Source organism: Tupaia chinensis, unplaced genomic scaffold (genome assembly GCF_000334495.1).
Source record: "Tupaia chinensis unplaced genomic scaffold, TupChi_1.0 Scaffold000478_3, whole genome shotgun sequence".
NCBI classification, from domain to species: domain Eukaryota; kingdom Metazoa; phylum Chordata; class Mammalia; order Scandentia; family Tupaiidae; genus Tupaia; species Tupaia belangeri.
The window spans coordinates 7348736-7368704 of NW_006159990.1; the positions used below are offsets into that span (position 1 = coordinate 7348736).

The 19969-nt window shown below is 37.3% G+C and overlaps 1 protein-coding gene across 5 annotated transcripts in view; it reads left to right on the plus strand.

Annotated features, from left to right (window-relative positions):
* Positions 1–6: 6 nt before the first annotated feature.
* MAP3K7 (mitogen-activated protein kinase kinase kinase 7) overlaps positions 7–19969 on the plus strand; it is a 76330-nt gene continuing 56367 nt past the window's right edge. For 4 of the 5 annotated variants that reach the window (XM_027774803.1, XM_027774804.1, XM_006156116.3 and 1 more), the window contains exons 1-5: positions 7–271; positions 13488–13598; positions 16154–16219; positions 17064–17109; positions 18466–18604. In XM_027774803.1, the coding sequence (XP_027630604.1) occupies positions 152–271; positions 13488–13598; positions 16154–16219; positions 17064–17109; positions 18466–18604 (482 nt within the window). In that variant the 5' untranslated portion in view covers positions 7–151. The remainder of the gene's footprint in view (positions 272–13487; positions 13599–16153; positions 16220–17063; positions 17110–18465; positions 18605–19969) is intronic. The other variant, XM_027774805.1, reaches the window with a different exon arrangement.

Below are 19969 nucleotides of genomic sequence, written 5' to 3' on the forward strand. Positions count from 1 at the left end.
TGGGAGCTGGTCCTACGCCTGCCACGGATCACCGGGTGGCAGGGCTCTGCGGCTCCAGGCTGAAGGTCGGTCTGGAGGTGGGTGGGCACGGGTCTCACCCGGATCGTCCGGGAGGCACTGTCCCCGGGCCCCCCGGGCGCCGTGAGGGATCATGTCTACAGCCTCCGCCGCCTCCTCCTCCTCCTCGTCTTCGGCCGGTGAGATGATTGAAGCCCCTTCCCAGGTCCTCAACTTTGAAGAGATCGACTACAAGGAGATCGAGGTAGAAGAGGTGAGCGAAGCCTGGCACGGAGACGCAGCTCCTGGCTTGTCCCTGCCAGTGACTGATCTGGGTTCTGAAGACACTTCCCAGATCTCTCTAATTGACAGTGCTTCGTGGGGTCCACTCAGGAGTCCCGACAGCACCTCAGAGATTGGCTGTGGGGCGGACTCCCCTAGCTCAGATGCTCCGGGTTGACTGTCTTTTTTCCCACTTCGGCGCTCTTGAGTTTGAATTTGATACTCTGGTGCCTGGATTTGGGTCACCCGAAGCAGGAGAATGAACTAGTTGGGTATCATGCATGGTCCACCAGTTCATATAGCCGAAAGTAGTAAGCCAAGACCGTGGCCGTCTTGGATGTGTTCTATAAGGGATAAGGATTGTGTTATGTTTGACTTCTAGCTTGGTGTCTGGCGTGTAGGGGATGCTCAATAAATGCTTGTTAACTTAATAGATCAAGCATAGAAGTGTTTCCCCTTATACGAATGGGTCTTAGCTTCTCCGATTCAATAGAACAGTGCTCTTAAGACTAAATATTTGTTTCCGATTGTGCTAATTTAAATGAGTTTCTCCAGTAGTAACAGACTGATGAAAAAGTTCTTTAAAGTAGCGTATCCCGAAGAGATAACTAATGATTTCAGTGACAATCAGAATGTCACAGCAGACAGAAATCTCAGTCAGAAAAACCCATGTCTCTTCTTTATTGTGAAGTAAGTAATTTCAGGGCAAATTATTTTCAGTGTGCCTTTAATACGTTGCTGCTTTTCAGAGTCACAGAGGATAGATTGATTTTAAGGATCACGAGATTTAGAAAACTAGAAACTGTATATGTATTTTTTTAGAAATGGTTTAGAACTTGTTAAAGCTTAGACTAAAAATAGTATCTAACAGTTATTTATCATTTTTATAATTTATTAAACAGTTTGCATTCCATGTACCATAAAGAACCATGTCTAGTGAAATAGACTCTCAAAAAGTTTTCTGTACTTTAAAGATCTAAAATTACTTTTAGGTAGAAGCAAGTTACAAGTAGTGAGTTAACTAGCATTCAGCAAATAAGATTTTCCCCCTGTGCGTGTTTTTGAAGAACAGTGATTACTAAATGATATATTATCACACCAAGTAACTTTAGAGATTATTCAAGAATATCCTTGTTTTTCAAGGAAGTGTGGTGGGAAGAACAGGGTGTTTGGAGTGAGGTATCAGATATGCCACTTACTAGGTATGTGATTTCGGGCAAGTTTCCTAACTCTAAATGTGTATGATCATTTCTTTTGCATTTTATCTGTATCACAGATCCTATAAAATAATATATGCAAAGTACTCAACACAATGCCTGACATAGTGGGAAACTTAGTTCCAGAGAAGAACAGTGACCTGCTTTAAGGTCATGTGGCTAAAAGAAGACCTGTATTTTAAAAAGAGAGGGAAATTTTTTTGGTATGTGTGTGCGTGTTTGTGTTTCTGTTAAGGCTATGATAAATTCCTTTTTCAGAAGTAGATAGCTGATCCAGCCTTCATGGCTAACATTCTTTTTTAAGAATAAAAATTCAGTGAGTCAGTATACAAGAATTGCAGTTTTTAAATAAGCATTCACGTCTACTCTGTGGTGAACTGTTATGCTCATAGACTACAAATTGTTATATAATAATAACTTGTACTTCATGCTTTACCAAATGCCTTCACAAACTTAACTTCATTTGTTTCTTACAGACTTAGTTCTTGCACACATTTTCTAAAGCTTTTTACATTCTTGCTTCATAGAAGAATGCTAGTTCTTAAGGAGACATTTATAATTTTGATGCTCTATTCCAAAAGCCATTTTAGTTCTGGTTAGGATTTTTGTTTTTAAGATCTTCCTTTCCTGTGTGTGTGTGTGTGTGTGTGTGTGTGTGTTTAGGATATTCCTGAGTAGATTTTTCTATTATTAGCTAGTCATTTAGGGTTTTCTTGATCATTTTTTCAATACATAGTTTATTTTCGCATTAAAGATTGATTTGGGGGCCAGCAGTTAGCATAATGGCTATGTCGCTGGACTCCCACGTAGTCGACCGCGGTTCACGTCCCAGACCTGGTGGTTTAAACTCACGCTGGGCACGTGTGCATGCATGCCCAAGATCCCAAGAGGAGAATGGAGGAGAAGGGATTGCGGCGTGGCCATCCCCCCTGGGGGGTGATTTCTCACTTTCTATCTCTCTGTCTCTCTCTGTCTGGCGAGTGCACACGCCCTATAGAAAAAACCTCTCAAAAAAAAAAAAAGATTGAATTTGGACCTTTCTGATACTGAAACTATTTCATAATTTCCATTATAGTTTTCATTTGCACACATTAGAACAATGTCATATAATCCAGAGTGCACCATGGACACTCAATAACTACTTCTCAATTTAGACTCTGTTTCTTGGTTATATCATGAATAAGAGAATACAGAAAGATGATCAGAAATAAAAACTACTTTACATTTTTTTCATATTTTCTATGGTGCATATATAGTGCATTCAAAATTAGAAAAATCAGGGACCAGCAGTTAGCGTAATGGCTATGTCGCTGGACTCCCACATAGTCAACCGCAGTTCGAGTCCTGGACCCGGTGGCCTAAACTCACGCGCGGGTGCATGTGCGTGTGTGCCCAAGATCCCAAGAGGAGAATGGAGGGATTGCAGTATGGCCATCCCCCCCCTCCCCCCCGGGTGTGATTTCTCGCTTTCTGTCTCTCTGTCTCTCTCTGTCTGTCTGGCGCACACGCCCTATAGCAAAAACCTCTCCAAAAAGAAATTAAGAAAAATCATACTCTTTGTTTCTCAAATAACAATATAGTTGAGTCAACATATCAGTATAATTAAAAGTTATGATTAAAAGCTTCAACCACCACCCAAATACATAGTCATTTAGAAGATTCATATTTCTAAGACATCAGTAGATTTTAATCCTTCCTTTCTAATATTGTGACTCAGTAGTAATGGCACTTCTTAAATTCAGTTCTGACAATAAATTATGTAAATCTCAGCCTCAAAAATATACCTAGGTATTTTTTTAAAAAAGCCATTTAGTATGTACTATTCTGGATCTGAGTGAAGAGAGTGATAGAATAAATTAGGACATTTAAACTTTGAATATGAGGTTGCAGAAAGTAATAAAAACAGTGTGGCTCAGTGAAGAATATTTCTGGGTAATTATAAAATTTAGATGCTGCACTGATTTCCCTGTAATATATTTCTGCAGTTTGGAGCAGCTCACTTCATTTTTCTATGCTTGTGATTTCTCCTATAAAATTAAAGATTGAGCAAGATTTTTATTTAAAATATCTTCCAGTTCTAGAATGAAAACACAGTCATTGTTTCCAGTGTTTACACTCTGTTTCCATAGTAAGGTTACAAGTTCTTTAAGGAGAGTGATCATGTTTTCCTGTGGAATTTAAATCCCAGCTAATTCTGGGTAGACAGGGCAGATGATTGATAACCCCATCTTACAGATATTCACAAGTAATCATAGAGTTTGATTTGCCAGAAGACACATGCCTAAGTAAATGGCAGAAATTGAATTTGAGATTTCTCACTCGTGAGTCATGAGAGTGTTGCCCTTTCCAGTAGATTTACAGTGTCGACTTAGTTCTTTCTGAAGTATTCTGTAATCTGTAAGCAAACCCTATTCTGGCAAAGGGGAAACAAAATACTAAATTCCTTTATAGTGGACTAGCTAATAAACGTTCTTCTCTATGTACAATGCTGCTGAGGTACTGTGGAAGATGAGTAGAGAATCCCAAGATTTTCTCCTCAGAAAATGAGACTAGAATAAATACAGATCAGTTAATTATGTTTGCAGAGCTACAAATTATAAATATGTAGATTGAGCATATATATCATAATGTAAAAGTAGAGTTAATCACAGAAAGCTCCACTGAGTGGGGACAAGTATTAAACTAGGTTTTGAAAAAATGATCATCACAGGTTAGGAAAGTCACTAAGATGATTGTCTTTGCAGTTGTTCCTTTCCCTTGAGTGCTTTTTCCTCCAGAATTTCAAGTGACTGTCTCCTGAGCATTCAAGCCTCACCACTTACCTCACTTCTCTAGAAGCTTTCCCTGAGCAACTTTTGTCACTTATGTTATCTTTCATGGCACTTGCCAGTAATTGAAATTGTATATATCCCTCAACAAAATGTTAGGTGCCTTAATCATGTTTATAACCCTGATGCCTAGCACCTATAAATATTTGTCAAATGAGTATATGTAGTTGTCATAGCAAAATTGTGAGAATTAGATGCTCATTTGATCCTCTTATATTACATGTGGTAAAGCAGGAGTTAAGTTACTTGTGATTTGGCTAGAGTAGCATTCACAGTAGACAAGAGATTGGGTTCTTATTCATGCTGATTCTATTCACTCCATTATATGTAGCAAATACTTTTGTTTAGCAGGGATAGTAAATACTATAAAAGACCAGGTGCTGTGAAAAGGTCAAGTACAATACTTGATGGGCCTTTACCAAAGTGCTAAAAAGCCATTGGTTGCTTTTTAGAACGAAGATTCATGATGTTGACCTCACCCCTATGGCATGAGTAAGGCTACAGTATTGAACACATATAATCTATGTATCCTATATATATGTTCTTAATCTTTATTAAAGGGATCCACAAAGGTTTGCTTTAAAAACTTTAATTGAAGGACCAGCAGATGGCCTAATGGTTATATTGCTGGATTCCCACATAGTCCCAGACCCAGTGGCTTAAAACTCACGCCAGGCACATGTGCATGCATGCCCAAAATCTCTTGAGGAGACTGGAGGAGAAGAGATTGTGGAATGACCATCCTCTTGGGGGGTGATTTCTCACTTTCTGTTTCTCTGTCTCTTTGGCAAGTGCATATGCCCTATAGCAAAAATCTCTAATAAAGTAAAAATAAAAAAAGCTGTAATAGGGACTGGATGGTGATACCATGGTAAAGCACAGTGCTCTGCAAGGTTAACCTTCATGGCATGGGTTCAGGTTCATTTCTAAAGACCTCCTTGAGTACACTGGGCACATTTGTATCTATGGTCCAGAGTTGGCAGCTGGGGATGGATCAGGATTCAAGATTCTTTTGGGGCGAGTGGCACATGGTGGCACAACAGTAAAATGATGCTCTGCAAGGCAGACCCCCATGGGAAGGTTACTGGTTCAAGTCCAGAGACCTCCCTTAGTATATAAGGGATGTGTGTGCCTATGATCTAGGACTGGCTAATGCTGGGGATAGATTATGGCTTCAGTACTCTGTCAGGGTACTCTCTCATTCTCACCTCTCATATTCATGGAATAAATAAATAAAAAGTTAAAAAAAAAACTGCTGGAGGTGCTGTCTATCTTTGTCTTCCTTACTTATGGAAGGAATAAATAACTCAACCTTTTAAAAAATTACAATATACTAGGAAGGAGAAATACAGAAGGAACTTTGGCAGTGATTTGCATTTTCTATGTAGAGGTTATAAATATGTGGGGACTGATGTAAGAGAAAAACCCAATTTGTATTACTCTGTATAAACTAAGTCAGTAGATTTGTTAGTCACTATTTAACTATGGATATCATAATCAATATACCCTTCCATGTGAAACTTAGTGACCATTGATTTTAGTAGAAACCTGGAATGGTTATTACAATAAAGAGGCATCTACAGAGATACTCTTTAAGCGTACACATGTAGCTTAAAAGATATGTTGAGTATGTTATTTGAAAAAAGAAAGGCCTATATAATGTGTTATATGTTTTATGGCATGTATTTAAAGAGACTACATGAAAATTTAAGAAGAAATTGAAATAATCAAAGCTGTTCTTTTATCTTATCAAGTCTGCCTTGTCAGCAGATGACAGTTCCACTCTGCAACAGTTTATTAATAGATATTGAAGTTCTGAAATAGTTGGAGGCCCCAAGTCCTAACTAGTAAGATCTGTAAGTTCTGTGCTTGTTCTGTCATGTTCCAAATTTCTAGCCAGAGCAATGGTAGCATACCCAGAGGTTCATTCACGTAGTGCCTTGAACAGGGCCAAACCAAACTGACAGCCATAGTCACTGAGCTAAAAATAATACAAATTGGGGACAATTAAGATTTCTTTCTTAAAAAATTAAGAGCATGGCGGGGGAAACATCCTTTTCCATTTAATTTAGCCTAGGTGTTTGGTTATTTACTTATTTACATATTTTACCTGACTCACATGAGGGAATACAGTAATCTTCTGTCCTAAAAATATGAATTTTCAAAGAAACTGATTTCTTTAAATACACATACAACAAATTCTTATTTTGGTTTTTTTTTGCCCTTCAATAGTAACTGCATAGAAATGTTTTACATAGCATGTCTCATATTCTTCTATTATATTTTTATCAATAAATTACATTTGAATACATTGTATGATACTAAAATTATAGATACAAAATCAAGAGTAGTAAGCAGTAGAAGTGCATATCATAAGAGAATTAATCTAAAACATTTAAATTTAGAAAGTATTCATAAATTTAGAGGAAAATATGTTCTAAGTGGACTTCCCATCCAAGAAAATATTTTCTAAGTGGACTTCCCATCTAAAACCAAAGTCCTCTTTGCTTTCTGCTATTCTGTTTTTATAGTGAAAGATTATGAAGAATATCTGAAATAGTCATTTGTAGGTTCACCATTTTATTTTTTTAAGACTTATTTGTATAATTTTATTTATTATTGTTATTATTATCGTTATTTAATATACCACAGGGCACATCTCACTTTTCCTCTCTCTCTGTGTCTCTCTCAAGTTCACCATTTTAGATGAATGTGTATGATAGGAGAGATGCCTATAACTTATATATATAATTTTTTAAAGAATTATTTTATTTTACTTTGTCTTATTTATTTATTTTAGTTTAACCAGAGAAGGACAGGGTGACAAAGAAAGAGAAGGGGGAGGGTGAGAAAGTAAGCCCTCAGGCCTGGGACTCGAACCTCAGTCGGCCATGTGGGAGTCCAGTACCCTTAACTACCATGCTACCTGCCAGGCCTATATGTGCTCTTTTTTTTACACACTTGGTAAAAATTGATCTTTGGGGAAAACAGTCAAAGAAGCTATGTTATTAAAATATCAGTACAATTCAAGAAGCATATTTGATTCATGAATGTGAATTCGAAATTTGTAATATGAAAAAATTACTTTCATTGTTTTATAGTTTAGATATTAGATTTTTTATTATTTACCTCATTTGCTATTATGTCTTGAATGGCATCAAAACCACTCTTTTTCTAGTGATCTATCAAAAGTCAAGAAAACATCAGATTGCTTTCTTTACTTGCAACACTGTCTTATTCCTTATCTAATGATGTACATAATCTCTTTATGTGTTCTTAGGTATGGCCTTCAGAGTCTAGACATGCAAGTTACTCTATATCTGATCTCTTCTACCATTTTATATTCTTAATTAACGAGCTAAGCAAGTTTTTTTTACCAAGCTGTTTGTATTTAAAGCATTTTCTTTCCTTTTATCTTTTTTTGTTTATTTTCTTCCATGAGAAAGAGACAGAGAGAAAACTAAGACAGACATAGGCAATTCCAACAGAATCCTTACACCATGATTGACACTCAGCCTCAGTCAGCCCAAATCACAGGAGCACTGACCCAGTGTGTATAGGAAGGCTCCCAGATGCAAACATGAGAACTTTCCACATGGATCCAGTTACATTACTGCTGTGCTACATCATTGGGCCCCTTGAAACATTTTCTTAAAAGTAGAGATAATTTTCTTTTTTTTTTCCCCTTCCCTTTTATTTCCGTGTGTGTGTGTGTGTGTGAGAGAGAGAGAGGGAGAGAGAAAGAGAGAGAGAGAGAGTATGCTTGCCACAGAGAAAGAGGGAAAAGAGGGAAAGGGAGAAAGCATCTTTCCATGTGTTGTGGTCACATCACGATCCCTTCTCTTCCATTTCTGCATCCTGTCGGAATTATGGGCATTGCATGCATGCTTACATGATCAGAGGAGTTTTCAAGCTACCAGATCTGGAACTCAAACAGCTGGGTCTGCCATGTGGATCTAGGTCCTTTAACCACTAGACCATAGGGCTTACATAGTATAAATGATATTTTTAAAAATTCATGGGCCACCCAGTGGTGTGGTGGTTGGGACAGCTGGATCTCACATGGCTGACTGTCATTTAATTCCCAGGCCGAGCAGATTGAGGGGCACACTGGGCACATGTGTATCTCTGCCCCAAGTCCAAAGATGAGAATAGAGGAGGAATTACATCATGGCCATCCCCTCCCCCCCCAGGAGGTTGATTTTTCTCTCTCTCTCTCTTTCTTTCTCTCTCTCTGGCAAGTACATATACCCCATGGCAAACTCGGAAAAAAAAAATGCATACTTGTAATATCTTTGCCCATCAACAGAGTTCTATTTTAGTGTCAACCTGTGAGAACTAGAGAGTAGATAGATAATGTACTTTTTTAACCAGGGCAATGGTCTCTACTTTTTTTTTTTTTTTGTTATCTTTTAATAAGTGTTTTATCCACTCACAGCTTTAGGTGCATGTGTGTAAAATACATACATTATAAAACATGAAAGATAAATATTTTAAAACAATGGGAGATGTAACAGCAAAACTTAATATCATCTGTTAGTCTACTTATCCAAGGTTGAGTGAACTGCATCATGCTAAAAGGAAGGGACATATAATGGAGTCAGTATTTGATATATTGAACTTGGAGTACCTGTAGAATCAACTTGTAGAGGTGGTTTTAAATATTTCCTGAGCTTAGGCAAAAATGCCTGAATGAGAAAAAGATTAGCAAGTGAAAAGCTACATGATTAGAAGAGATTGAGAAGGGCACTAGACAGAACTTTAGACATTAGCATGTAAAGTTTGGATAAAGGAAGAGGAGTCATTGGAGGTTAAGGTGGAACTGTTTTTTAATCAGTTCTTTATTGATGAGAAACTTATTTTTTAAAAAGACCACATTAATTTTCTGTTAACCTTTTCTCTTGGCAAGCGCTTATCTGCCGTGTTCTGCTGGGACACAAAGAGAGTCTGGGGTGCAGAACACATTATGCTAGGCTGCCTGCTCTTGGGCATCTAAGAGAGAAGTGAGAGGAGTAAGTCCTTTCTGCCCTTGTATCTCTGTCTGTCTTGGAAAATTTCTTCTCTGTTTCATTTTCATCCCATGAAAAGAGGTCAATTTTTTAAATATATAGTTTTTTTCTTTTTATCCCTTTTATTTCTCTACATTTATGCCCCTTAAAAAAGAATGTGTAATCATTGTTTTGGTCCACAGAGAGTTAATTCTTTAAGCATTTACTTTATACTAATAACCTTGTTCTTTAGAAGTCACACGATTTGTTATTTCTGTCATGCATTTCAGTTTTTGTGTACAGCATTGGACATCTTGGACTTCCTTGATCATTTTAGATCTTCTTGTTTCACCATGCTTATAAAGTACCTTATGTTCCTAATGAGAGTGGAGGTTTCTTGAGGCCTTAGACTCTCATTTTACATGAAAGTGCCTGTTTTATATTTCAAGGTGTTGTGAAAAACTGCTTCCCCAAGCAAAAGGGAGGTTTGTCATGTCCTCATTTGCCTGTACTTTGTTCCCATGGTTTTAAGCCGAAAGCGCAGATCAGCCATCGTCTCATCACTAGGTGGCACTTGTGAATCACTACTAGTCCTTCCAATTTTTGCAACAAGTACATCCACTAATATAGGTAATGATACAAGTATCTGCATGGACATTCCTCAGAATAGAAACATGAAATAAGGTCAGTCGTACTAAGTGTCAGTTGCTTTGATATATTTATAAATGCATAATTGAAGAATATATTATATTATTTCATAATCTGTATTTCATAGTTTTAGTAATATCAATAATTAGACTGGGTTCCATGCTTATCTTCTTAGCCTGGCAAAAGCTGAAAATTTTTAGGACTTGTTCATTTAGTTTATTGTGAGAAGAATGAGTTAGGGTTAGCTCCTTATATTGATCCATACCCAACTCTTAAGCACTAATTATTCTTTTGTAATACTTGAGAACACGTTTCGTTTAAACTTAGGAATCCTATAGATATTTACTAAGGAATACATAAGCATCTCCATTTTACTGTTAATAAAACATAAAGTAAAACATGCCCAGATTTAGAAGCTCAAGTGCGTTGGGTTTCAGGACCTAGATGTGCTACTCATTATTCTAATGGTCCCAGAGAGCCTGTACTTATTTATTGAAAAGTAACTGGATGGCCAGCACAAATGAATGATGTTGGTTCATTTCTCTTATGAGAGGTGTGCAGGAGAGATGTGTTTAGGCAAGAGCCTAAAAGCAGAGGAACCCTGAATACCCAGGGCCAGGAATGACAGAAGGAAAAATCACCAAAGGACAGACTAGCTACCAGAGATGGCCTCCTTTTCGATTTTGCCTACAGGTAGCCCAGTTTCCTTTTAGCCGGTGGCAGTAGGTGAATATAGAGTGTGTTGGTCATTAAGTGTTGTAGACTTCAGATCATGGCTTCTCTGAATACATTTTTTTTTTTTGGGGAGGGTTTTGTCATAGGGCGAGTGCGCTCACCAGAAAGAGAGAGACAGAAAGCGAGAAATCACTCCCCAGGGGGGATGGCCATGCCACAATCCCTTCTCCTCCATTCTCCTCTCAGGATCCGGGCATGCATGCACACAAGCGTGAGTTTTAAGCCACTGGGTCCCGGACTCGAAACCATGGTCTGCTATAAGGAAGTGCAGCAACATAGCCATTACACTAACTGCTGGTCCCTGAATACTTTCTGACCATGTGATCTTGGGCAGGTTGCAACCATGTCCCTTTGCTTACCTTTAAAATAGAGAGGGATTAAATGTGTTAATGGATGGAAAACATATATTGGGTTGTCAAAAAAGTCACAAAGTATTTTTTTCTGTGTTTTTCTATGCAAAAATTTATCATGACTTTTCCAACAACCCAATAGAATAGTACCTGGCACATGATAAACAATGAATGTTAAGCTTTGGTTGGCTTTATACATTGAGCAATATGAGAAATGTTCCTACTGCTTTATGTGGTTTATGCAATGAAATTCGAGCTGTGACTAAAGTGACCATAACTACTGTCCTGGTATAATTATTGGTGTCCCATTTTGACTCTACAGAATTTCCCAGTGTAAATAATGAATATTCCATCACTCTAGCTATAGTTAGCTTTGCTCGAGATGAGTTTTGTGCCAAGGATTTGTTCATATTAAGTTTGTCTAATGTGATTACTTGTCTAAGAGAAGACATAACTTATACTTTCTTTATCTGAAAGGTTTTATTATGTTACAGATTAGGGTAACTAACATTCTGGTGTTAAACTGCCTAGTATCAGCCTGTACTTCACCACTTACTAGCTCTACAACCTTGCACAAGTTAGTCTACTTCTCTTTTTTTGGAGAGGTTTCTTTTGCTGTAGGGTGTGTGTGCTCGCCAGACAGAGAGAGAGACAGAAAGCGCGAAATCTCCCCCCCCCCCCCCCCCCCCCGGCAGGGATGGCCACACGGCAATCCCTCCTCGTCCATTCTCCTCTTGGGATCTTGGGCATGGATGCACACGCGCCCGGCGTGAGTTTAAGCCACCGGGTCCAGAACTTGAACCGCAGTAGACTACATGGGAGTCCAGCAACATAGCCATTATGCTAACTGCTGGTCCCAAGTTAGTTTACTTCTTTAAAGCTCGATGCTTCATCAGTAAAATTAGGATAGCATTAGTACCTGCCTTATATTGGCTATATACATGAGGTAATGTATGTAAAACACTTAACTCAGTGCCTGCTACATAGAAATTTGATAATGGGAGGTGGATAAAGACAAGGCCTTGACCCAGGGTACATAGAGACATTGGGAGTTGAGAGATTGAGGTGCATTTCACTTACCTAAGATCCTTTTCGATAATGAAATCTTGATTTTGTCCTACCTAACAAGTATCTAAAGCTATTTGTTTTTTGTTCATTTATTTTATTTTAAATTGACAGAAAGTGTGTGGACTTGCCAAAGAGACAAAGAGACAGAGAAACTACCTCACAATGGTGTTCACACTGCAATCTTTTTCTATTTTCTCTTCCATTCTGTCATTATCTTGGGAATGCATGCACACATAAGTTTATTTTTCAAGCCACTGGGACTGGGATTAGAACAATGTTTGGCTATGTGAGATCCGACTTTCTTTGCATAGCATTTAGCTATTGTGCTACTGTTTTTGTTTTGTTCTATTATTATTTTTATATTATGGAAATTTTCAAACATTTATAAAAGAGAAGGGAGCATAACAAAATAATGAATTCCTGCAGTACCCATCAGTTAGGTTCAACAGAAATAGGATATGTTGCTGATTTTTGTTTTTATAACTTTTAAAAAATATTTTTAATGAAATATTTTATATATAATAAAATTCACCTATTTGAAGTGTACAATTCAGTGGTTTTTGCAAATTTACCAAATTATCAGTGTCACCATAAACCAGTTTTGAAACAATTTCATTACTTTGACAAGATACCTGCTACCCACTTAAAGTTCATTCCAGTTTTCACCCTTATCCCCATATAACCACTGATCTGCTTTCTATCTCTATAGATTTGTCTTTTCTGGATATTTCATATGCAAGGAATCATACAGTATGAGGTCTCTAGTGTCTGGCTTCTTTCACCTATTGTACTTTGCTTGAGGTTCATCTGGTTATAACACGTATCAGTAATTTGTTTCATTTTCTTACTAAATAATATCCCATTGTAAGCACCCTAACCACATTTTTACTATCCATTCATCATGGCCAATTTTTTATCATCTGCAATTTTATATTTTTCTCTGCATCTCTTACCCTTATTGAATTATTTAAAAACTTTTTTGATTTTGTAAGTAAGATAAATTGAAACATTTATTATTTTTTCTATTTTTCATTTTTAAAGATGAAAAAGTATCTTTTTCAATTTGCATTTATTTTTGTATGTTTTAAGTGTTTTTCTTTCTGCATTTAGCAAAAAGTTTACTTTGCTTATGTTTCTATGTCGTGTACATTTCATTATCTCCTTACTTTAATGAAAATTCATACTTGCTCAGTGACCAATCCAGATACTGATGATGGTTAAGAGTTGGGCCCGAAAATTCTAAATTTCTAAAATTTTCTTTATTAAGTCTTAAAGTTTGGTTTTAGTGTGTGTTGGACTGGCTGTATTTGCTTCTAATTCTTGTGTTTTCTTGGCTTATTTATTTTATTTTATTTTTTTTTATTTTTAACTCAGGTTGTTGGAAGAGGGGCCTTTGGAGTAGTTTGCAAAGCTAAGTGGAGAGCAAAAGATGTTGCTATTAAACAAATAGAAAGTGAATCTGAAAGGAAAGCTTTTATTGTAGAGGTAAGTTCAGATTACATTTCTGTTGCATAGTTCTTCACCTGGTAATACTCTATTAATTTAATATTATGAAAAAGATTCTTTCTCCATCATGATTTCTCTGTATTTGTGAACATTAGCAATTGGTTGAACCAAAGGTAGTGGCATTATTTTTTTTTTAACTTATACTTGTCATTAAAAATCAGAAGGAAAGAGACTTAACTACATAAGTGAATTAACCTCTGATTTCAAACACATCCTCATTCATGGAATTTAGATCTACTTCAAGGTATATTGTTTTAATTTTAAAATAGAAAAGAAAAGGCATCCTCTTACATTATCTAAAAATAAAATGGGAAACTTTAGCATTCATATTTCAATGGATAAGTTTGCCTTATAATCATAAGTATACCTTATAATTCTATTTTCATTTAACCAAATTTCAAAGTACATTTCATAATATTTTTAAATGTATGCATGGAGAAATGAGAACTTAATTGCGATGTAATGAATTCATTTGTAATTGGCTGAGTGAGTTGAGAAATGCTAATGGCTAGTTTAATGTCACCATAAAGAAAGTTGAACTGTTTGTTATAATTCTAAAGAATCGACCTCTAGTCTACTGGTAGGACAAGAGGCAGTCCTGGGACTGTTAGAAGTTAGGGAAGGGAATTTTCGGGCCCAACTCTTAACCAGTCCCACCCACCCCAGCACATGCACACACATTTAATAGCTCATTTGCAAAGGTATTGTATTGGTTGTCAGAAAAGTCATGTCAGAAAAATTATGACCTATTTTTCTATGTTTTCCAATGCAAAAATGCATCATTACTTTTCTGACTATCCAATACTTGGATAGATTATTGCCACTCCCCAATTTATTGGAGGTTTTGTGAAATAAATGTGGTTGCTTCTTGGTTTTTCTCCTTGCCAGTTTACAGTTGAGCTCTGCCACAGTTATTGCTAGTCACTTGTTTTCTAGCTTCCAAAAATGTGTGCTATTTTCTCATTTCATCTTTTCTTCATTTTGAGTTTATGCCTAAAAAAAATAAACCTTTACTTATTTAGTGAGATTTGGGGAGGTAGCAGGGATGCATGCATGAAAATCTGCCATCTGAAACTCAGTGTAATATAATAACTGGTGATGACATTAATTCTTCTGTTATGACCCCAGATCCACAAATGTTGGCTGTAGAGAGACAAAGCTTTCTAGTAGCATACAGTAAAAAAGGTTTAGAGCCCTTAGTGGACTAATATAAGGCAACACATTAATGTAGGTAACAGTAAAGGAGAGAAAGAAGAGAGGGGAAAGGATGGAAAAGAGGAGAAGGGAGAGAAGAAAGAGCACAAGAGCAGTGTGGGGGGATGGGGATGGGAAGGCAGGAATACATCGGGACAAGTTTGAGATGTAAAACAAAGGAGATGAGTACTGCCAACCCCTCGCCAACCTCAGTAGGAATCACTGAATCAGGGAAGATCAAAACTGGAAGTAGGGAGGGAACCAGCAGTTAGCGTAATGGCTATGTCGCTGGACTCCCACGTAGTCGACTGTGGTTCGTGTCCCGGACCCGGTGGCTTAAAACTCACGCCGGGCGCGTGTGCGTGCGTGCCCAAGATCCCGAGAGGAGAATGGAGGAGAAGGGATTGCGGCGTGACCATCCCCCCTGGGGGGTGATTTCTCGCTTTCTGTCTCTATGTCTCTCTCTGTCTGTCTGGTGAGCGTACGCGCCCTACAGTGAAGGCAGGAATACATCGGGACAAGTTTGAGATGTAAAACAAAGGAGATGAGTACTGCCAACCCCTCGCCAACCTCAGTAGGAATCACTGAATCAGGGAAGATCAAAACTGGAAGTAGGGAGACCAGCTCTAAGGATCTGTAGTAATTACTACAGCAGTTCAGGTTGGAATCAGTAAGGCGATGGCAGTGAGAATGAATTAATTATTCAAGAAATAGGAAGTGGAATGGAAGGAAGGAAATAGAAAGAGTGAACATTTTAAGCCAGATAGACCAAAGTCCAAACCCTAGCTGTACCACTTTTCTCTGTAGGGTAGTTCATAGTTCATTTAGCCCATTCTGAGCCTTAACTTTTGAGATTTCATCTCTAAAATAGAAATAATATCTACCTTACAGAGTTGTAATAATCATACAGTATCTATAAAATGTCCATCAAAGCCCCACACAGGCTACTCAACCACAGCTGTCTTCTGGCTAGAATCACTCAGCCTAGTGCCAACTCCAGAATACTGTCCTAACATTTCTTGGCAGAGTTAATTTCTTGTCTGTATTCATCATGCCTTGTTCATAACTCCTGTTATAGCCCTTTGTATATTGCTTTAATTATTGGCTTACATTTATGAATCCCCAGCTGAACTGTATGAGCCAGAGAACACAGATTCTGTGCCATTCTGGGCAGGGACTTGATATTTCCAATGTTTATGACCACAATGCCTGCTACGTAGTAAATAGTGATAGTTAAGTGAATTTAACAAATGTCTCATACAACTGCAAGATTTTAACGATGTTGTGAAATTGGTGCCTCAAAAGATAGCACTTTTTCAGAGAACCTTAATTTGTTGCAGCTTCGGCAGTTGTCCCGTGTGAACCATCCTAATATTGTAAAGCTGTATGGAGCCTGCTTGAATCCAGTAAGTTTGTCACCTTTTTATTGTCACCTCTTTGTGAAAAATGACATGGCAGATATGTGCAGTTAGGTAGCTAATGAAGCAGTTTTGATCTGCTATCTTAGATGTATTTCTGAAGAAAACAGTTGTACTTTGTGTTTAATTTATTTCTAGTCTTTTAGCAAAGCAATATATTTTCTTTAAAGAAGTATTCAATATTTGACTTATTATTATTTTTAAATTTTGCCTTAGGGAACGTGCACTCACCAGACAGGGACAGAAAGAGAAAGAGGGAAAGTGAGAAAGCAAGCTGCTAGGTCCAGGATTCGAACCATGTGGGAGTCCTGCAACCCAGTATATTGAAGTTGTTGTTTTAGGTGGTCTTACCCAATAACCTCTCTTTTTTTTTTTTTGGAGAGATTTTCGCTATAGGGCGCGTGCGCTCGCCAGACAGACAGAGAGAGACAGAGAGACAGAAAGTAAGAAATTCCCCCCCCAGGGGGGATAGCCACACAGCAATCCCTTCTCCTCCATTCTCCTCCTGGGATCTTGGGCACGCATGCACATGCACCTGGCGTGAGTTTAAGCCACCGGGTCCGGGACTCAAACCGCGGTTGACTACGTGGAAGTCCAGCAACATAGCCATTACATTAACTGCTGGTTCCCATATATCTTCACTCTTGATAGACTCCTAAAACATAGAGTCTTAGGTCATAGATAACATTTTTTTCTCTGTACCATTCATATAATAGGAATCAAAGAATGATTTTTAATGCATCTGTAAAATCAAGGGGTTAAATTAAATTATCTTTCAAGACTCTAAAATGCTGTATCTTTATGATGAATTCTTCTGGCATGTTTCCTTTAGGTGTGTCTTGTAATGGAATACGCTGAAGGGGGTTCTTTATATAATGGTGAGTGTCATTAGACCTGTCTATACTTAGATTGAAATCATTTGAAAACTTTAAATATAAATTCTAAGTTATTTAACATTTTTCACAGTTTACTATCAGAGTCCCAAAAGGAGATAATTTTTAAATCTGCTAAAGATTAAAAATGAAACGATAAGAAAGATGCTATAATTTAGTATGTGAAATTTAGAAGCTTATCAATTTTTTTTCTTAGTTATTTTATTTAATTTTATTTCTCCTCTTTATTCTCTTTAATTTGACCAGAGAGAAACAGAGAGAGAGAGGGAATGCAAGTAAGCAAGCCACCAGGTCTAGGACTCAAACCATGATCAGCCATTTGGGAGTCCAGCACCGTAACCACCTTGCCACTTGCCAGCCCCAAAAGCCTATCAATTTTTTAAATTGATTTTATTCTTTTCATTCTTTTATCTTTGAGTCTCCTCATTTTAGAACTTCCGTAATCAAACTTCTCTTTCTGCTTTGTTTTGCACTATTAAAAAAAAAAATGGGACAACTCACTTCATAGACCATTTTCATCTTAACAATAAAAGAAAACTTTGTGATCATTTAGTTACCTTCATAGAACAGAATTTTCACCCTAAAATATCAATCATGTACATACAATGTGTTGTCACTTACAATACTAGTTATATAAAATAGTTACATTTTTGTTTTTTATTTACCATTATTTATATAAACTTTTACATACATTTGCTACCCAGCATTCATCATTAATATGTACCTGATACTCCATTATTTTATTTTATTGAACTACTTCTGGATTTTAGCTGTCATAGAAAATACAGTTGTATATATCTTGATACACATCATTTGTTTCTTTCTTGGACTATTTTTTGCATCTTTCTTATAGTAGTATGCCATAAAATTGCACATAGTTTATATTACTGTGTGAAAAACTTTATCAACTTGAAAAAGAATGATAATGTATACTATTTTTACATGGGTGTGTAAATATACTTACTAGAGATGCTATTAAGTGTAAAATCCTTATGTGTCAGTTAGCCACTCAAAATTATTAGATATGATCAGTCCTGAGTGTCCATGTCTGTGGATGCAGAATCTGTGGATATGGACAGCCAACTGTACTATGCCAGTTTATATAAGGGACTTGAGCATCTTCAGATTTTGCTATCACCAGAGAAGTGTTCTAGAACCGATCCCCCATGGATACAGAGGGATGACTGTTTACATCTTTTTTACTTAGAAAATAACTAAAAGCAAGATTGATGGTAGCATGTGTAGAAAAATACCCATCATGAGTTCTAATAGGACTTGTATTCCTATTGTCTTTTGTTATATGCAATAAAGTCCTTTTTAGTTTGTACCTTTCTTTTGCAGTACTCCATGGTGCTGAACCATTGCCATATTATACAGCTGCCCACGCAATGAGTTGGTGTTTACAGTGTTCCCAAGGAGTGGCTTATCTTCATAGCATGCAACCCAAAGCTCTAATCCACAGGGACCTGAAACCACCAAAGTAAGTTCTAATAATGTGATCTCTCTCCCTCCCTCTCCCTCCTTCCCTTCCTGCCCACTTCTCTCCCACTCTCTCTTCTCTTCCTCTCTCCTCTCTCTCTCTCTTTTTCCAGCACCCATACACTACCTAATTCAAGCTGATTATTGTACATGAGTTTTTCTCTTCCCTTTTGGCTGACTCAAGAATGTTTATTTTAACTTGCCTACATCATTTAGCATTAGCTTGGATTTTAGAATGTTGAATGTGGTCTTTAGTTTAATAACTCCTGTCATATATTAGCATACTTTCAGAATCTATTATTTCTGCCTACAACATATTATGTTGATCCTAAATAGTTCTCTGAGAGCAGAGACAAGGTCTGACTTGGTTCCCTGTTGTATCCCTGACAACTAACATATCTGTACATAGTAGACATTCTAAAAAACCCTGCAGAGTGGTTATTACTTGCCCTTTCAGAGGAAAGTAAAAGGGTATTCCTAGTATCTGGGTAGAAAGTAATAATAATGTGTATTTCTCCATTTCAAGAATCTTTTTTTTTAATATTCCTACATTAAGTGGCTCCACATTTTATCTTGGAGATTTCTGAATATGTACAAGCAGGCATAACTTCACATATGTTACGGGCCCCAACCAACTGTAATTGTAAAGGGAATAGTAAACATCTACTTCACAGAGATCCCTTGCTAAAGCTGCTTAGAACCTTCTAGTGTGGGTCTCATCATTTTTTTCCCCAGGACAACTTAGGGAACCAAGTTGAGTCTTTTTTCCCTAGACTTTAATTTTTCAAAACAGCATGGTACTGGCACAGGAACAGACAGGTGGACCAATGGAACAGAATAGAGTCCCCGGAAATGAATGCTCAAAGATACAGCCAACTGATTTTTGACAAGGGGTACCAGTCAATTCAGTTTGAAAAGGAAAACCTCTTCAGCAAATGGTGCTGGCAAAACTGGATCTCCACTTGCAGAAAGATGAATCTGAACCCATACCTATCACCTCTGACAAAAATAAAGTCAAGATGGATCAAAGATCTAAATCTAAGACCTCAAACTATAAAACTGCTCCTGGAAAACACCAGGGAAAATCTGGGAGACATTGGGGTAGGGAAAAACAACTTAAATAAGACTCTCAACGCACAGTCTCTGATCTCTAAAATAGACAAGTGGGATTACATCAGACTAAGAAGTTTCTGCATGGCAAAAGACACAGTGATTAGTGTGAACAGACAGCCCTCAGAATGGGAAAATATTTTTGTAAGCTATGCATCAGACAAAGGACTGATAACCAGAATTCACAAGGAACTCAAGCAGCTGTTCCGGAAAAAGAATCAATCCTATTAAAAGATGGGAGAATGAGTTGAAAAAA